Source organism: Protobothrops mucrosquamatus, unplaced genomic scaffold (assembly GCF_001527695.2).
Source record: "Protobothrops mucrosquamatus isolate PMUCROS unplaced genomic scaffold, P.Mucros_1.0 scaffold4644, whole genome shotgun sequence".
In the NCBI taxonomy this organism is placed as follows: domain Eukaryota; kingdom Metazoa; phylum Chordata; class Lepidosauria; order Squamata; family Viperidae; genus Protobothrops; species Protobothrops mucrosquamatus.
In genome coordinates, this window is record NW_015390543.1 from 103,662 (window position 1) to 123,124 (window position 19,463).

The following is a 19,463-nucleotide window of genomic DNA, read 5'->3' on the forward strand; positions in this document are numbered from 1 at the left end:
GCATCTGCTTAACCATCTAATGATCCCACCTTGAATTCTCTTACTCTACAAATTACAAATTACTCTCCTGCTTGAGCAGGGGGCTGGACTAGAAGGCCTCCAAGGTCCCTTCCAGCTCTATTCTATTCTTCTTCTACTACTCTGACTAATTATCGTTTAAAGACATATTTATAGTAAAGAGGATGTTTATTAATAGAGTCTTTTATATCTGTGTTTGCTTTTTTTAACCCTCTTTTTTAAAAATCTGTTGTTGTGCCCCACCCTGAGGTGCCCTGAGTCAGATAGGTAGCGATATATATTTGATAAATAAAATAAAATCAATAATCTAGCTTGGGAGGGAAGAAGCACTTCTTTCGAATCGTTCAGTATCTAAACCCCGTCAAGTTCGTTGTGTCAAGTTCGCTCCCAAATTCCCTCAAATAAAAAGACCTGGATATTTTCTGCATGGACATTTGTCTTTACTGAACCAGTAAGGACACAGTAAAGAAATGTGTGCATCACTTGGAAAAGCTGCTCCTGATAACGAGGCTTACAAATCTTGTAGTAAGTAATAAGACTCTCTGGGCTGCTTTGTAAACTTACTTATTTAGCTTATTTCCAGGCTAATCAATTCATAATGACTCTGGGCAGCATTGGGGTCAACAAACGTTTTTATACAGCCCTACAGCAGCCATATTCAGGTTGAAATATGCACTGGAAAAATTGACATTAACCAAAGGATTGGATTCTTGATCTCCAGAGTTCCTATTAAGCCTATTTCAGACACACTGAAAACCAATATAAATTTTCATAAATGAATGAATGAATGGGAAAGCATATCTCATCTCTCTTTTCCTTGCCTAATGATTTCTGCACTCACCAGAGCTCTGTTGCTTCTGAACTGTAGAAGCAATGGCCTACTCCAGTGATGGCAAACCTTTTAGAGACCGAGTGCCCAAACTGCAACCCAAAACCCACTTATGCATCGTCGGGTGCCGGGTCGGTGTGGCCCATTGGGTGGGCATGGCTGCGGTGGTAACAGCAGACTGGGTGGGACTAAGAAGTTCAATCAATCAATTCCAACTTTGCGAGATCTTTTTTTTTCCCATGAGAAGTTGAAATTGATTGACTGATTGAATTTGTTTTTTTTGCACATGGCGGCGGAGGCCTAAAGTGAAAAGGTTTTATAAAACCCAGCTGAAGGCCTAGGACTGGGGCGACGGCGCGCGCGCCCACAGAGAGGGCTCTGCGTGCCACCTGTGGCACGCGTGCCATAGGTTCGCCACCACGGGCCTACTCTAAGTAAACAAGCAGAACAGAGAAAGGCAATATCCCCTGACATTTCTATTGATCTTATTTATTGATCAATAATCTACTGGCTACCCCTTATTGATTTAAGACATTGACATAGCTGCCCATCTTATAACAAACTCTGGGTGGCTCCCAATCAAAAATGAAGTTAAGTAAGATACAGAAATGAAAATAAGAAAATAAGTAAATAAGAAAATAAGTAAAACTATTAAAGAAAACAGATGAAAACCAAAACCTGGTGCCGAGTCAAAGTGGATTCCCCACCGTGACATTTTCAAAATGTCTAGTAGGTGCCTCGCTGGACATTTATAAAAAAATCTTTTTTAAATAAAATGTAAGATGCAAGCATCTATTTATCTAAAACGTTTTTTGGGGATCCCATTTTTTTTTTCGCCTAAGAGCAAACAAACAAGGCTGAGAGCTTCATTGTCTAAAACCAAAATGCCAAAGCTATCCATCTCCTGTCTGCAGGAAGAAAGAACACCTAGTCCTAGATCTGCAAAGGCTCCTTTTGATAACACTCAACCATGGTCTGTCATTAGTACCGAATCAAGGTATTATGGATTCACATGCCACAGACCCCATGCTCGCTTCGTCGCACTTACAGTTAATCCGGCAATCCTGTAATGCATACACTTGGGCCATAAATTAGCATGCCGCTGGACTTTATAACATGGGCTAGCTCAACCTGAACCAGAAAGAAGGGAGGCAGGGTTGCAAACTTGTCATTTTTGCAGGTTAGCATTTGAGGACCAACACCGGACCCCCAAAAAAGAATTTGTAGAAAGGATTCCACAGTCAGAGAGAGAGAGACACACACACAGAGAGAGAGAGAGACCCACAGTTACGAGATAGTACATACAAAAGAACCAAAGGACAAGCAAACCAAGTGGAACACGTTAAAAGCTGAAAAGTTAATGAAATCAGCCAGCAACTTTGAGACAAGGTAAATAAATAAATAAATAAATAAATAAACTTTCTGGGTATCCCACGAACCCTCATGCATTGGAAAAGTTTAAATGTTTTACTGCTCGTTTTCCTAAAATGAGAAGGGATGGATGGGCTGATGGGGTGGGAGAAGGAGAAAAAAAAAACACACCAGACTTCACTTTCAATTATCAAATCTGACTGAGCAAAAATAATGATCATCAGTATTATCATCATCATCATCTGGGATGAAACTTAAGATTTATTATTTTTTTTTGAAATCCATTGAAAAAAAAGTACCTGAAATGGTTGCTGCTGAATTGAAAAAGCAGCAGACACATTTGGAGGAAGCTGGGTTGCTATAGCAACAGGAGTACCAGTCTGCCCATCCTTGCCTGTCACAACCTTTACCTGAGAGGAGATATTTTGGGAGGGGGGAAACAAAAGGGGAAATCATTTTTTTTTTCTCTTTCAGACTCTTTTTCTCTTCCCCAAAAGAAGAAAAATCTGATCGACGCGTCCCGCTTTGCATTACCGCAAACGGGGCTGAGAACAAAAGGTGTAACTTCGTTCCACTCCGATTATTTTTGTTTAAAGAGTTCTGGTGGGTGGTGTGTTGCTGCTGTTGTTGTTGTTTTGGTTATATATCAAAACAGAGTGAGGGACAAGCTAGCAGCAGGTAATTTCCCTCTGGCCATGCAAAAGTCTACATTGAAATCGCATGTAGACGTTAGCCTGGGTTAAAGTTGGAGATCTTGGCTTTCTAACATAACGACAAAAGTAGCACGACAGACAGGAGACACTCAGAAGAGCCCCAGACATTGATTAAGCAATGAGGGCACACCTCCCCCTTCCCCCACCAACCACCACCATTCCCATAATGCTCAGCCCCATCTAGACGAGCGATGAGGTGCGTTGCTTTAGCTTAGCAGAAGATGGTGAAGAAGAGAAGGACGTCACAATATACGAAGGAAGGAAAGAGACATTGGAAAACCTTAGAGGTCAACATGTCAACACGCTGTCATTTGCTGGTTGGACGAGTTGGTTTTCCATGGCTTTTTGTGAAAGCTTTCCCTACATCCTGTGGGGTCCTTCATGCTCTGAGCTTGCAGACATTTCATGACCTGATTAGGTGACGTCATCAGTGTTACAAGGCAGCGGGGATTCCCTCGCTTTTTTACAGACTAGAGTTGGTGGGAATGTTCTCGGCGGCTCCTTCGTTAGGCTGTTGTTGACTGTTGGATTGTTTGTCTAGGTCAGGGGTAGGCAACCTGGGCTCTTTGATGACTCGTGGACTTCAACTCCCAGAATTCCTGAGCCACCGTGGCTCAGCTTGGAAACCTCTCCCTTTCCCCTCAGCGTGGCTGGCTCAGGAATTCTGGGAGTTGAAGTCCACGAGTCATAAAAGAGCCAAGGTTGCCTACCCCTGGTCTAGGTTGATAGTTCCTTGATTGGAGTATTGTTTAACTGCTTGATTGTTGGTAAACAACAGCCACCAAGGACATTCCCACCAATACTGACAGTGCAAGCCACTAGTATAAAAAAAGAGAGTGAACCCCACTCCTTTCTAGCCCTGATGATGTTTCCTAGTTGGGTCATGAAACGTCTGCAAGAAAACAGCCAAGCAGGTCAACCTGAACTATAAATATTCTGAAAACAGCCAAGCAGGTCAACCCTGAACTATAAATATTCTCTTCTATCTTTCCTGAATCCGTTTAGACCCGTTTTTGGTTCCCCCCCCTTACTGACCCTACCAATCAATTTTCCAAAATGAGCATAAACGTGTAAGAAACATTTAGCTGGATATCTCAGTGAGGATCGTGGAGACCAGAAACATTTGCCCAGTCCCGCTAAACAACAACTACATCAAATAAAGATTACTTGCAGATTCAAAACGGGAAGCCAAAGATTTTTGTGTCACAAAAATCCAACAATTGCATCAATCGAAGGGACCATTTAAAAAAAGATGAGAGAGACAGTTAAAAGCCCATCTTTTAAACTATCACAATGAACAGAAAAGAGCATCATTAATTTTGTCCCGAAAAGTTCTCAGGTGAACAGATTTTAACAGGACTTTCTCAATAATACCTGCTTTTAAAACAAGCAGCCTTTGCCTAAATATGAAACGTTTAAAATCAAACAAAGGGACATTACATCAATGTGATAGCTTCCCCTGGCTTTATTAGGATTAATTCAGCAGCACAAAATAATTAATTTCCTGTGTGATGGAGATGCAGCACTTACTACCTTCTGAATATTTATTATGCCTTATGAGCAATCCATCTAATTTGAAAGCCTGCTCTCCATTCAACATCCCTAGTTTTTTTAGGAACACAGCCATTATCGCTATGACGGAGGTAAACATTCTATTAATTTACTAACAGTACAATTATACTCACTATTTTTTTATTAAAACCAAATCTGCCATAATTTAAACCCCTCTCAGGAAACTGTACCTACAAATCAAAACCTATATATTCTATATTTTTAACAAAGCTAAACAGCGACTGAGTCAATTTACGAGGCTTCAAAAATAATCTCAGAAAGCAACTTTCTGTTAAACGAATGACACTTCAAACTGGAATTGTAGAACATAAACGGTTAATAAAATTCCAATGAAAGATTTTCTTTTCTTTCTCTCTCAAAAAAGTTGTGGATGTGTATAAAGAGTACTCACGGTTCAGAATAAGAGATTGCCAAAGTTTATGCAGTTTTACAAATAAATAAAAGTAGATAAACAAACACCAGTTTATAAAATGTTGACGGCATGTTTTAACTTTAGGTTGCAATTCTCAATTGTAACTACTTTAGATTGCAATTCTGTATACAATTACCTAACAAGTCTCACTAAATTCAAAAAGCATATGCAAAGCATTACATTAGAACTTTTTTATTTTCAGAAAAAAAGCTGGAGATTGGACATTTTCAGCAAGACGATCGAAGAAAATACTGGATTGGGGTAACCAATTTGCAACTTTTAAAAAAACATAATGAAGGGACATGAATCAGGATCCAAAAATTACATCTAGCTTCTATCCGTGATATTTAATATATTTTTGTCTTCCACAGCAAATGTGTAAAAAGAGGCACAGAACTGGATCAAGTTCCTGCCCCTTTTTCTCTATACGAGTAGAAATAAATGGTCTGATTCCTTATTAAAACAGTCTTTTCTGATAATACTTTTTGAGATATAACTAGGAGAGCATCTCAGATCATAGAGTGATGAGACAAAGTAAAGCAAAACCCAAGAGTTAAACACAACTTCACGCTCGGTTTCTAACTCCTGCAAAGGACGATTTGGAGTCTGTGGTTTCTTTGAAGACGCAATCAAACTTTTCCATTTCCTTGAAACTTCCACTTCCCCGTTTTACAATGAGCCTTCAAAGATGAATGAAAAGACACTCCTACATTTTACCCCAATCCAAAAGGAACGTCCTGCATCCCTTACTTGTGTTAGCGCAGGGGCTGACACAATAATTCAGCACGAGTTTTGCAGACTGACGCATGAACTGTTGGACCAACCAAGACAATCTAGTCTTCCTCAAATGTTTCTCCCTGACAAAATCCCAACTCAACTTCATTTAGAGAGGGAGAGCCACTGCCTCCGAGACACTCGCTAACATACTCAAGTTCTAGCCAAGGTGGGCAAAAAGAGAGTTCCTACCTCATCGTTGATGACTTCAGATTGTTCTTCTTCTTCCTCCTCCTCCAGATCCAAGTCGTTCTGCCGAAGGTAGGCTTGCAACGGCAGGCAGTGCTTTTTCCTGAAGGCCAGGAAGTCCATCATATTCCCTTGCAGGTGTTGCAAGAAAAACAACTCAACCAAGTACTCTTTGAAAGCATCTTTCAAAGCCTCCATCTGCTTGAGGTGATGCTCCAGACACTGCTTCCTCATCTGCGCGGCTTCGGGAGTGGCGGGGGGGATTTCCTCCACTTTCTTGGCCTTTTTCACCACGGCACAGACCGAGGGGCCCAGCGGGAGGCCGGTGAGCCCCTGAGGGATGCTCGCCCGGGAAGGACTTGTGGGAGGCGGTGGGGAAGTGATGCCGAAAGCAGGGCCTCCGACCCCGGCGATTAATCCGGCAGAAGTCCTATCAAATCCCAAAGGTCTGTTCAAGGGCTGTCCTTGTTGTTGCTGCTGCTGCTGCTGCATTCCTTGGATAATATTGCTGATCTGGGGCGGCAGGTTGTTAGTGGTGATGTGACCAGGGTTAGGTAACGCTTGGATATTTCCTCCGCTAGCCACAGGGCTCTGAGGTCCGAGATGATGGATGGTGCCTCCGGTCTGAGAATGGGGCTGGGAGAGCCTGCGTTCTCGGGCTGTGACCGAGGCGCCGGAGGATGAAAGCTGGACCTGGGCCGTGCCGCTTTGAGCTATCTGAGTGAGGCCGGACCCTTCTTGATACACAAAGTGTCCGCCGTTCGAAGGGCTCAAGCTGATCTGCCTCACCAACACGCTGGCGTCCACGAAGCCCCGCGTGGGGCTCTGGCTGCACATGCCCAAGCCGGGCCCTGGGGTGCCTGCTCGAACACTTGAAATGGTCTGAACGGAGACCGGGCTGGGCTGTGTGGGGCTCTGCGACTGAACCTGAGGTGGCAACGGAGAGGTGACCTGGATATAGGAGGGGGAGCCATGCTCGAACCGTCTTTGTTGAGGGCTGAACTGAAAGCTAGGGGAAGTCGGGCTCGGGATTGGCAACGGGGTGAGGGTGATCTGCTGGTTGGTGGTAGAAACAGGTCCCACATTCTGCAGGGTGATGTTCACGTTTTGCCCTGCTACTGGGCTCCGGCTCATGATAAACTGCTGGATTTGGTAGCTGGGAGACTGAGGCGCCGAAGGGCTGGCCGAAGGAGCAAAAGAAGGGGCCGGAGAGTGTGGCAAGTTGGCCTGCTGATCTTCGCTCTCGCTGCCGGTGAAGGATCGGGACCTCTGGAGCTGGCGCTGTGCATTTTGCGGACCACTCCCATGGTGCATTATCGCGCTGACAGCAGTCTCTAAGTCTAAGAGAAGAAGATAGACAAAGTTCCATTAATTAGGGGAAACTTAAGCCGAATTCCTTGTTAGGGCAATTGACCATCCCTTTCTCCAATTCCGTATGAAAGTTTATAATCCACAAAGAGAGATTAAGAGGGGAAAAGAAAGGGAAATGCCTTTATGAATAGCTTTTGGATTTTGAGAATGATTATACTTGAGAAGGCTGAGGAAAACAGTAACAAAAAGTATAGACAAAATCTTGGACCGATACGCATTTGTCCAAAAAAATCACCATGAATCAAATCTAATTTGACAGCGCCCATCTTCCTAACTGAAAACATCTCTTCCCAGTCAAATAAATAAATAGAAACATTTTGTTAAAGTAACCTTCCAGCCATTGAAGACCCTGGACACATTCTTGTGGATTGCAAATTGCACTCTCCAGAAAGGGCGGCTTATTTAGATCCTTATTTAAAAAAATAAAAAATACTGGGGGACTAGGAAAAACAGTCTCAGCTCTTGCAAAGAACAAACCTGCACATCAATTACTATACTCTTCGTATCAAAGGCCAGCTCAAAGAGGACAGAACGCCTTGATCACAAGTGAGTTAAGTGCAAGGGTGATGATCTATTCTGAAGTTTCATTTTCTTTTCACCTATTTGCATGTTTGTATTAATTGGATACAGTCAATTGACTTGATTAATAAAGTTCTCTTCTTCTATTTCACCTTATACGATGTTAATTTACTCTTTTATCTTCACTGTATCTTACTTACTACATTTTATCCTGTTTTATCTCCTTGTAGCTATTTTATCTCACATCACTGTATCTTATTTCATTTTATTCTATTTTACTCTGCCTGATGCTGCGTTTTGATATGGTCCATTGACTTAATTAACAAAGCCTCTTTCTTCTTCTTCTTCTTCTTCTTCTTCTTCTTCTTCTTCTTCTTCTTCTTCTTCTTCTTTTCTTCTTCTCCTCCTCCTCCTCCTCCCCCCTTCTTCTTCTTCTTTTCTTCTTCTTCTCCTCCTCCTCCTCCCCTTCTTCTTCTCCTCCTCCTCCCCTTCTTCTTCTTCTTCTTCTTCTTCTTCTTCTTCTTCCTCTTTTTTTCTTCTTCTTCTTCTTCTTCTTCTTCTTCTTCTTCTTCTTCTTCTTCTTCTTCTTCCTTCTCCTCCTCTTCTCTTCTTCTTCTCCTCTTTCTCCTCCGTGATCTTCTATTTGATCTTCCTCTTTTACCTTCACTTTTATCTCACCAACTACATTTTATCCTATTTTATCTCACGGTTAACTGTTTTATCCAACTTCACACCGAATCCTATTTTGCTCTATTTTCCTGTGGCTGACGCTCTTCTTTGATTACAGCCCACTGACTTTAATAAAGTTCTTTCGTTTTACCTCACATTATTCGATCTTCCTTTTTATTTTTTAAACCTTCACTTTATCTTACCTGCCACATTTTATCCCGTTTTATCTCCCCTCAGCCGTTTTCCCCCCCTTCACTGAACCTTAATTCTCATTTTATTCCGTTTTACTGCGGCCGATGCTCAGCTCTGAGACGGCCCCACATGGACTTAAATCAACCGAGGGCATCCTAATCTGTTCTTCGCCTCCAGACGCTTTTAACGGGCCTCGGCAGCCTGTCGGGCCAAGGGACCGTTAGCCGTGGCCGTTCAGCCTCGCTGCTAAAGAGGAAAAAAGATGAGGGGAAAAAAAGCCCAGAAAAAGGCAGCAGGTCTCAAAGTCCAACAAACGCGCCTTCCATAGCTAGAAGGAAAAAAAAGCGTTCGCCTTCCCCGCACGTCACCTTTTTGGCCTTTGCCGCTTCCCGTTATTCCTCCCTTCGCAGGCGCGCGCGACGCCTGGATGCGGGAAGGGAGGGGGGGAGCGGGGACCGTAACGTTCCTTTCGAGCGGCCTAAGCCGCCTGCCCTCCCTCCCACCCGCGGCGCCGCTGCTGCCGCCCTCCCGGCTACCTTTTCTTCCCCTCCCGCGTCGGCTCTCAGGAAGCCGGAGCGCGCGAGCGAAGCGTCCGCCGCTGCTCAGCGAAGACGGCCCGCTCCGAGCCGGGCCCAGCCTCGGCCATCCGCTCCTGACAGGAAACGGACTGCGGCGGGGGAGGGGGGTAAAAGGGAGGAGCCTGAGGAGGACAACAAAAAAGGGCGCATGCGCCGGACGGACGAGCGCCGGCAAGGGACAAAAAAAAAAGAAAAAAAGCCCCCACGAAAACGACGTGGTTTTTTTTCCCTTGCAATAACGTAGCGGCTGGAAAGAAAGGAGTGCGCATGCGGGAAGAGACTCCGCCTGGCGTAGAGACGAAATGGGAAGGGGGGGAAAGGAAAAAGCCCGTACTCCGCATGCGCAATGTGGAAGTGTTGCTAATTAAAAAGATTTGGGTCCTGCGTTTTGGAGGTGGATTTTCCAAATAAACAAATGGGGTTTTAGGATTCTCCTAAGGAGAATCTATTGATGCATGCATTCTATTCATGCACTCAGTGAGGTTCCACTGCCAAAGCACGCAATAAAAAATGATTTTTTTTTAATTTCACATGGAAAGAGGTAAGCTGGCTGCCCTGACTTTACAGTATCTATTAAGACTAAATTTAGTATTTAGGAAGGCTAAACCTCTGGTCTCAGTGTCCGACCCAGATTGGATCTTGCAATATTTATTAAGTTTTTATGCTGCCCATCTCACTCTGCAGAGCGACTCTGGGTGGCTAATACGAGTGGGGGTATTCTTTATTGTTTGCATATGGGCTTTTGCTTTGCAGAAATTGGACTCAAAGCAGGAAAATTTCAAATCTGCAAGACATGTACATTGCAACTACGGTGTTGATTTATTGTGTGCCATCAATTCCTAGTTTTCATTTCCTAGTGACCTCATAGATTTTCTCCCAATCTCTCCGACTTGATCCTTTAGTCCTTCCCCCATCAGTCCAGTAACTGAGTCTGTCCATCTTGCTGTTGGCTACAACTCCTTTTTCCACTTTTCTCACCATTATAGATTGGCGCGCGGTGGCTCACATAGTTAGAACGCTGGGTTGGAGGTTAGCAAGGCTGGATTCGAAACCCGAGAACTGCTGCGTGTCGGGATGAGCGCCCGCCACTCACTCCAGCTCCTTCCAAGTTCATGAAAAGAGTCCCCCACAGACATCCCCCAGGCAAAGGTGATGTCCCCCACTAATCCTTTCAACACTGTGGTTTAAATGGCGACTCCAAGACTGTTATCAACTTCTCACACAAACCGAGGCTGTTGGCAACTTTTAAAACAGTTTCAAAGAAGTTCAGACACAATCACCCTGTTAGAATCCAGTTTATTTCATTGCAGTTACAGATTACAAATCTGGACAGATGAGAGTTTAAATTAGACATATTCTAAAGCAGGGGTGTCAAACCGCCAGCCCTCAGGCCGGATGCATCCTAGCGAAACCGCGCCCACCCTATTGCCGGCAATGGCAAAAAAAGTCGCAACATGTCACGTGACGTTGCGAGTTTGACACCCCTGCTCTAAAGTCACTTTTCCAGACCTCTAAAATTCTGTCCCGAACAAGGTAGAATTTTAACAGGGAGACCATCTGGAGTCTTGTGCAAGAACCAAAAGAAACTTTTAGATAAGAGTAGATAGAACAATTTGACCTTAAATCTGATCCTACCTCTCTTTAGTCAAGCGGCTGAGATCCTATGTCATGCTAAACCCTGATACAGCTTGGTTTTGGATTTTGCATGCCCCTGCCAGTGTTAACTTTGTTTTAAAACGTGGGATTTAAGGAAAACCACGTTGCTTTTTATGTGGGTCTTATCAAACAGCTAGGCTTCTTAATGGCATTATTCCAACCACTCAATGCCACCAACACAGGCCGATTCCTTCCAATGTTTAACCAGCCAGTTAATCCAAGTGATTAACTCATTCTGCCCATATTCCAAAGGAGAGAACCTTGGTATCTGTCTTCTTGTGAAGATCTCAAGATCAATACGTTATACACGCCTGGGATCTGTTCCGGAGATCAACCGCGCTTGTTACGTAGAAGATGTGACTGGCATTCAGACGTCACTGTCCATTGTATCCCAGTTAGAATCAAAGTGCCTAAAAAGGAAAAAAAGAATTCAAACAGAAATTCCTAATTATACATTTAGCAAGCCAGATATGAGATAATTTACTGCTTCTCAAGCAATCAACAGGTAACAATAGGGGATGTTTGTTCCAACTGTAGGCCTCAAAGGGGACCAAGCACCCTTCTGGACATCCAGTTCATAACTTTCACTGTGTCCTCAGGCAATGCCAGGGCACTCCATGGGTTGTGGAGACTCTGGAGTAAGGCTGAGGAAAAGCAAGAGCTGCAATTAATATTCTAATTATTACACCATTCCTAATTCTCTCTCTCTCTCAACAAATGAGCTCTTGATGCAATTAAGCTATTTATTAATTATTCCAATTTCACACCCTCGGATCCATAATCCGCAAAACACAGAGAACTGTGTTGAGCCCATGATGGAATTAAAATTATTTATTAATTAACTTATATAACCACGCCTCTCCTCCAGAGGATTCTAATTGCTTGCAAGCAATTAAAACTATAAAAAAACCTCCAAAGAACCGTAAAACTGTTGAAAAACAAGCAAGAGACGATAACAAGCACGTTAAAAACCATCATAAAATACATAAAACTCACACCCTACAAACCCATTCATTTAAAAACTAATCAGTTCTCCATTGCACTGGCTGGAAAATTCATTTATATTTATATATTTAAAGTTCCCACCAGCCAGAAAAATGTCCTTTCCTATTGTTTTTTTTTAAATGAATTTAATCCTTTTTAAAAAAAAAAAATGAATTTAATCTACTTACTAGTTTTATCCATTTTTTCCTTCTTCCACGTTTGCTCAAAAAACACGTTTACTGCATTCTGCACTGGGCGGCACCACTTTAGAACCCCCCTCTCCAGACCATACCATTCCGAGCTATTCATGGGGGGGGAAGAGATTCTATTGGTCGATGCCAATGTAGAGCTCCATCAGCGCAGGCGCAATGGATGAGGGTTTTCGTAAGCGGAAGAGGGAAACTAGGAAGATCGGATTCCTGCTACGGAAGCCAGCAAGGGACAAAATAACATGGAAAGAAAAGGCAAAGCTTACACATTCGCCTCTCCTAATCAATGAGATTATTGACTTATTTAAAAATAAGAGCTGCAGGAATGTGAAATTTTGATTTTCCAAGCTGGCACAACAGTACCAATTAATAAAGCCTGATATACAGATCTATTTTTTTTTATTTTAAAACTGTTTTAACAAACAAGGTTGATTCTATCGTGGGAATTGTAGATTTTGTTCTGCAGGTTTCCCCAAGAGATAAAAGTGTATTTCTAAACTGGATCATTATTATAAATTATTTTTCCAGTTTTCCAACAATTTGGCTCTCCTATAGTCATGCATTTTGCTCATCAAAATATACTCACATAATAATTGGATTAAAACCCCAACAGGTTAAAGTTTATTTAACCTGGTTCACCGAATAAATAATAAATAGCCATTTATTTGCAGCTAGGCTGCAACCTTTTTTCAGTCTTTATTTTTATTAGGGAATTCATAATGATCCATATACTCATCCTTGACTTGCAACTATTAAGTCACTTTTTTCAGTACCGTTGTAACTGAATCGTCACTAAATAAATACAGCAACTAGTAAGCCACACAACTACATTCTGATATGTTTTTCTTGATGGCTTCCAAAGCTTAGAATGTTCTCTAACCTCCCCCCAGATCAAACTGTATCAGCATTATATGCAACCTAGATTAGAAATATTTTTTTTAAAAAAAAACCTTTGTACCTTGTGTCATAAGAAGCCTTTATTATTATTTTTTTTCAAAAGGAGCATTAAAAAAAACCCCTGAAATAGTCAGTTTTCTAAAAAATGGAGATGAAACACAGATGTTCCAACCCAGAGTTTGTTTCAACCACCACATTATTTGGTCTATGAGAAAGTGGAAATAAAAAATAAAAGTAAAAATACATTGTTGTTGCAAAAGGAAGAAAGAGTTTCCAAAGTCCTTATTACTTGGCTGAACCAATAATGACAGAAAGCTTTCCAAAGGAATAATTAATGTTGGCTGCTTGGAAAAATCAAAAGGGAACAGCATCCTTAACAGCTTGCACTTATCCGTAAGAGTCTCGATAATTATTTTTCTCCATTTTAACCATAATTTAGCAAACTTCTTTTTTTTTTTTAAAAAAAAGGAAATATTTGTATAGAGCATAATTAAAGCAGTGTTTGTTCTAGCTAGCATGTCTCCCGTTCCGTTGCTGCAAAGAGGGCAGAAAAAGCATCACTTTTGTCCATCTCTGTTCAAGACTAAGGAACATTCATCACTGAGAAAAGCTTGATCTTCTGGCCAAAGGGACTTGAATCCATGGTACCAAAATGTGCCTGAAATCCTCAATCGGAGTTGTCTTCACATCCGTCGCTCCCTTCAGGATCAGACTGAAAGAAGCAACACACTTTAATTCTTCAATGGAGATTCTCAATCATCCAAGTCATGATTTTTTTCCCCAAAAGGCAACTGGATTTTCTTGGGGTTTTTTCCCCTTGAAAATGTTTCACTTCTGATCCAAGAACTGAAGCAAGAACTGATCCAAGAACTGAAGCTTCTTGGTTGAGAAACAAAACGTTTTCAAAGGCAAAAAAACCCCAAGAAAGTCCAGTTGCCTTTTGGAAAAAACAAAAACACATCTTTGAGACTTTAATTCTTCCCAAATAAAACCCCCACGTAAGGCAATAGTTACAATCTGCAATATCATGCTTGGAAGTCACAATCTTGCTTATGTCTTAGTTTTCTGTCTATGGAGGATCTCCGCCAACCAGACCACGGTTGTCTCAACGGTGCTTTCAAAAAGGCAACTGGACTTTCCTCAACGAAAACTCAAGAAAGTGCAGTTGCCTTTTTGAAAGCACCTTTGGGACAATCTTAGATTTATAGTCTGCTTTCTTCAAGGACCCCATGGAATCTCCATTAGCGTCTCCCATCGTGTTATCCCTCCCCAATGATAAATCTGTGGGCTGAGAAATACCCAAAATTATTTTGTTTTCTTTTTCTTCCTCATTCCCTTCTATGGATTCTGCCACACATCTGGGGGGAGACCTTTGGGGAAAGGTATGTATATTGTTCTTTTGCTTATCCTCTCCGCTTCCTCTATCTGCTTACTCTTTGAACTATTCTCCCCCTTGATGTCAACCTGGGGATGAGAAAGGAATGTGCCTCCGGCCATCTGGCTTATCTCTCCCTGCGGATGAGAAGATGCAAAGACTCAACGTCTTATCAGCCTTGTTCCCACCACGGACTTAACACCTGAGGACTGGTCCGTAGAAACTGACCAGATGAACTATTGGGGTGGGGTTTGCTCCTTTAACCTATTGATTTGAGTAGGGAACCCTCAGATCCTGCCTTCTATGCCTGCGGTCAGCTTCTCCTAATAAAAGTTCCTTTTGGGATGAATCTGTTGCAAGAGTTCTGCTTTCGTGGGAAGAGGTTTTGAAACAGGTCCTTACAGTCTCTCCACTTCAAGTCCAGCCCCATCGCTACTGAATCCCCCTAGTTCTAGAGCTGGGAAGGAGGGAGCCCAAATTATTTCCCCTTACCTTAGCATCTCGGGCGTCTTCCTGCAACTTTGAGACGGTGGAATCAAACTGATGGTTGAAGAGCGTCTCCAGCCAGTTCATCATGGACCTTTCTTCCTTCTCTGTATTGATAATGGTGGGGTAGATGTGCTGCTCTTTGAAAGCCGCGATCTTCTCCTCTTCTTCTGCCCACTCCAGGGCTTCATGGAGACCATCGTCCCCAAACCGTTGATTGTAGCTCTCGAAGTGAACCCGTTCCAAAATCAGACCCAGTCCAGGAGCTTTGGGGATGTCCACTCTCTCCTCTCCCCAGCTCTGCTCCAGGATGGACAGGGTGGCGTGGCCCTTCACAATGGCGATCACCAAGCCGATCATTTTGCGGATCTGGTGCATCATGAAACTCTGTCCTTTCACCTTCACCACCGCAAACTCCATCCCGTTCCTGACGAAGGGCTCTTCGCAAAACATCTCCATGATGTAGCGTTTGGCGCTGGGATCCTTGGGGCCCTTCTGGGAGGTGAAGTTATGGAAGTTGTGGGTGCCTTTGTAGCAAGCCAGGAGGTGGTTGACGGCCTCCAACGTCTCGGCACTCAAGCGGTAGGTTTCATCTTGAGGAGCATCATCCTTGTGGGCAAAGGCGAACGTTGGCAGCATGTACGAATAGGTCCGGGCATCACATCTGTTCTTGGAATTGAATTTCCCGGTCACCCTTTTGAGCCCTGTGGTTTTTTTTTTTAAACAGACAAAACTTTAGGACAATGTCAACTTTGGGTCAACCTTTTCTCACAGCTGGGCAGGATCTCAAAACAAGAACTTATACACACCCCAGTATGGGGCCTTTAATAATGGGTTAAATGCCGAATCCAGAGGAATTTCCAAACCTGATTAAAAGTCATTTCCTTAAAGTAGAAGCTCTTGGGATGATGTGTATGGAGGTTCTCAGTCCTCCAGGTCATGGTTATCCCAAAGGTGCTTTTTTCAGGAGGCAACTGGACTTTCTTGTTAATAATAATAATAATAATAATAATAATAATAATAATAATAATAATAATAATAATAATAGTAATAATAATAGTAATAATAATAACAATAAAGTTGGAAGGGACCTTGGAAATCATCTAGTCCAACCCCTGCTCAGGCAGGAAACCCTATACCATTTCAGACAAATGGTTGTCCAATCTCTTCTTAAAAACTTCCAGTGTTGGAGCATTCACCGCTTCTGGAGGCAGGTTGTTCCACTGGTTAATTGTTCTAACTGTCAGGAAGTTTCTCCTTAGTTCTAGGTTGCTTCTCTCCTTGATTAGTTTCCATCCGTTGCTTATGACCGTTTTTCACACTTACAACCGTTGCAGCGTCCCTCCCTGGTCACACGATCAAAATTCAGACACTTAACCACTGACTCGTATTTACGACGGTCGCAGCGTCCCCGGGGTCACGCGATTCCCTTTTGCGACCTTCTGACAAGCCAAGTCAACGGGGGAAGCCAGATTCGCTTAACAACCAGGTTACTGACTTAAAAACTGCAGGGATTCACTTAACAACTTTGGCAAGGAAGGTCGCAAAAGGGGGCTAAACCCGATTAAGAAATGTCTCACTTAACAACCCAGATTTTGGGCTCAATTGTGTTTGTAAGTTGAGGAATACCTGCAGAGGGCTATCTATATCTGGAGGGTCCCAGACTGTATGCACAACCTTAACTGACCCCCCCCCCCACATTTAACGTCATAAGTTAAATATTTCCACCGGTGCAGAAAAACATGTTGTTGTTTCTGGTCTTTGTAGCTGTGCAAGATTTTATTCCTGCTACACAAGGTTTGACAATGGGGGGGAGCAAGACCCCTTTTTACTTGAAATGAGAAACCCCCAAGTTTCTTGTGTCTATGATATAATTCTAAAGCTTACCTAAAATTCTTATATGAGAAGGAAGATGCTCGTTAATCTTCTGTAAAATATCTTCGATCAGCCAGACCTTCAAGGAAACGATCTGTCCAGCTGCAGACACGCCCTGAATTTTTTTTCCAAAAAAAGAGAGAAAAGAAATCAAATAAAAACGAGGAATGTTTTAAAACAGAACTGGACAGAATTTGGCAAAAATGCCAGCGGGTCACGTTTTAAAGGATGTTTGTTTGCAACTCAATTTAGAATTCACAGACTTGAAAATGTTAAACGTCCAAATTAAGTCCGAGGGGGGAAAAAGCTGCTTTTTCAAAAACTGGCTTGTTCTTACTCTTTCGGCACAATCGTAATTCCCCGTCGTTAAACAGATGGTCGTTAAGTCAAGAACTACCTTATCGGTCCTGGCACACCTCTGAAACGACATTTTCTTCATGTCTTCTCCGTGATTTTCTGGAATACATCCGGATTTGATGAGGGCTGATACTAGGTCATCCTCAATTGTCCTGTACTGGGACGATTTCACGTTGCGCTGAGAGGGGGGGGGGGAGGAAAAGAGAGAAATGAATGTATTCAACTCATCTGAGCCTGGAGAATAAATTGCTCTGCAGACACGAGCCTGCCTGAGGAATTCTTGGAGTTGAAGTCCACAAGTCATCAAAGGGCCAAGTTTGAAGACCCCTGATCTATGAGACCATCTGAGAGAATCTAACATCAGCTGAACCAGCTCATCTTCATCCAAACAAGGACTTTAGCAGATCTATAGATATAACATTCAAACATCTGCAGAGAACAGAATAACAGAACTGGAAGGGACCTCGGAGATCTTCTAGTCCAACCCCCTGCTCAGGCAGGAAACCCTATCTCATTTCAGACAAATGGCTGTCCAGTTTCTTCTTTAAAACTTCCAGTGTTGGAGCATTCACCGCTTCTGGAGGCAGGTTGTTCCACTGGTTAATTGTTCTAACTGTCAGGAAGTTTCTCCTTAGTTCTAGGTTGCTTCTCTCCTTGATCAGCTTCCACCCATTGCTTCTCGTCCTGCCTTCAGGGGCTTTGGAGAATAGCTTGACTCCCTCTTCTTTGGGGCAGCCCCTGAGATATTGGAACACTGCTATCATGTCCCCCCTCGTCCTTTCTTTTCATTTTTCTCAACTTTGGCAACTTGAAGAAGACTGGACTTCAACTCCCAGAATTCCCCAGCCAGCAATTTTACCCTCATTTTTACATCCCCAAGAAGCTAGTGGGGAAGAGTCCCTTCTGAGTCTCTTTCTCCACCCATTATGCATCTGTGGGCTGTGCCGTCTCTTTTCTGACCGTGCCCTAGGCCAGGGGTCCCCAAACCACAGCCCCTTACCAGTCCACAGCCTATTCGGAACCAGGCTGTGTGAGAGATGGACTGGGGTGCACACAAAAGCACACTTCAACTAATGCAAGCGGTGGGAGGGCTTGCAGCCAAGCTGCGCATGCATGCCCATGCGTGCCGGCTTGCCACTCTTGCAAATGGAGCTATATGTGCGCACCAGCCCCATACTCATGGGGCAGTGATGGCGAACCTTTTAGAGACCGAGTGCCCAAAAACTGGCCCTGCCCCCACTCCACCCCCTGCCCCACCTCCACCCCGCTTGCCCGCAGGGCCACTCACCGCCTCCAGGGCCCGCCGCAGATCGTCCAGGCAGCCCAGCAGCACCATGGCGGCCATGCCCTCTGCCCGCGCCCCGCAGCATCAACTGTGCACGATGGGGCGTGAGGGCAGAGTCTTGTCTACGCTGCCTGGCCGCCATGTCCTTGGCTGTGCTGCTCTGTGTGGGCCACGCTCGGGGGCGACTCTCCTCCAGGGGGGCTGCTGGTGAGGAGGGGGTCACGGGAGGAGGCAAGGCTGGGGCAACGGCACGTGTGCCCACAGAGAGGGCTGCGAGTGCCGCCTCTGGCACCCGTGCCATAGGTTCGCCACCACTGTCATGGGCCGTGGTTCCCCTCTTCTCCCCCCCCCAGCCAGGCTGGTAAGCTGCAAAGATAAGGGACCGCTGCCCTAAGCACCCTCTCTTCCCACCACCCCCACCCCGTCTCCCAAAGTCTTTCCCACGTGCCATTCTATCCAGGCGCTGACCTGCATTCCATGGTAGCCCTTCCCACAATACACCAGCAACAGCGCAACTTTCTTCTTCGGGAATTTCTTTGCCTCGTCCTTGACCTCCTCTTCCTCATTGTCCTTGAACCTTTTGACCTCGTGTCCATTCTCTTCCTGCTTCCCAGGCTCCTGCCTGCCGTCCCCGTCCCTCGGCCGCTTAGCCAGGCTGTTTTCCAGACTTCCCAGCTGCTCAGCCATGGTAAGACACTGGAAGAGACCACACCAAACGCCACAAGGACCCAGAGATTAATGGAGGAATAGCTGCTTCGTTGCGATGCTAGTTGGGTATGGTAGTCAAGGACCGTTGCGATGCTAGTCAGGGATAGCTGAAATGCTACTTAGATATAGGTGTAATGCTAATTAGATATAGGTGCAATGCTAGTTAGATATAGGGGCAATGCCAGCTAGGTACAGTGCAATGCTAGCTAGCTACAGTTGCAAGGCTAGTTAAGGACAATTGCAATGCTAGTTAGGTATAGTAGCAATGGTAGTTATGTACAGTTGCAATGTTGGTTAGCTATATAAGGGTAGAAAGAGAGAACCCACATATAAGGATGGGTTTTAAACTGCTCTGCAGCCCCTGCTTCTGTCTCTACGTTGCTTGTATAGAATATAAAATAACAAGGGCTGAAGGGACCTGGGA

The 19,463-nt window shown here is 43.9% G+C and overlaps 2 protein-coding genes and 1 non-coding gene across 3 annotated transcripts in view; all 3 read right to left on the reverse strand.

Annotated features, from left to right (window-relative positions):
• Positions 1 to 7,192, reverse strand: part of EP400 (E1A binding protein p400) — a 71,135-nt gene extending 63,943 nt beyond the window's left edge. Inside the window, exons 1-2 of the mRNA XM_029286703.1 lie at positions 5,882 to 7,192; positions 2,518 to 2,628 (exon numbers count right to left, since the gene is read on the reverse strand). Coding sequence (XP_029142536.1) covers positions 2,518 to 2,628; positions 5,882 to 7,192 — 1,422 coding nt within the window. The remainder of the gene's footprint in view (positions 1 to 2,517; positions 2,629 to 5,881) is intronic.
• A 4,188-nt stretch (positions 7,193 to 11,380) lies between these two features.
• Positions 11,381 to 11,516, reverse strand: LOC114923586. The gene has a single exon (XR_003810670.1). It is a non-coding gene; the product is annotated as a small nucleolar RNA SNORA49 (small nucleolar RNA).
• Positions 11,517 to 12,754: 1,238 nt separating this feature from the next.
• PUS1 (pseudouridine synthase 1) overlaps positions 12,755 to 19,463 on the reverse strand; it is a 15,763-nt gene continuing 9,054 nt past the window's right edge. The window contains exons 2-6 of the mRNA XM_029286704.1: positions 18,800 to 19,027; positions 17,087 to 17,224; positions 16,702 to 16,804; positions 14,821 to 15,518; positions 12,755 to 13,665 (exon numbers count right to left, since the gene is read on the reverse strand). Of these exons, the coding sequence (XP_029142537.1) occupies positions 13,621 to 13,665; positions 14,821 to 15,518; positions 16,702 to 16,804; positions 17,087 to 17,224; positions 18,800 to 19,027 (1,212 nt within the window). The 3' untranslated portion in view covers positions 12,755 to 13,620. The remainder of the gene's footprint in view (positions 13,666 to 14,820; positions 15,519 to 16,701; positions 16,805 to 17,086; positions 17,225 to 18,799; positions 19,028 to 19,463) is intronic.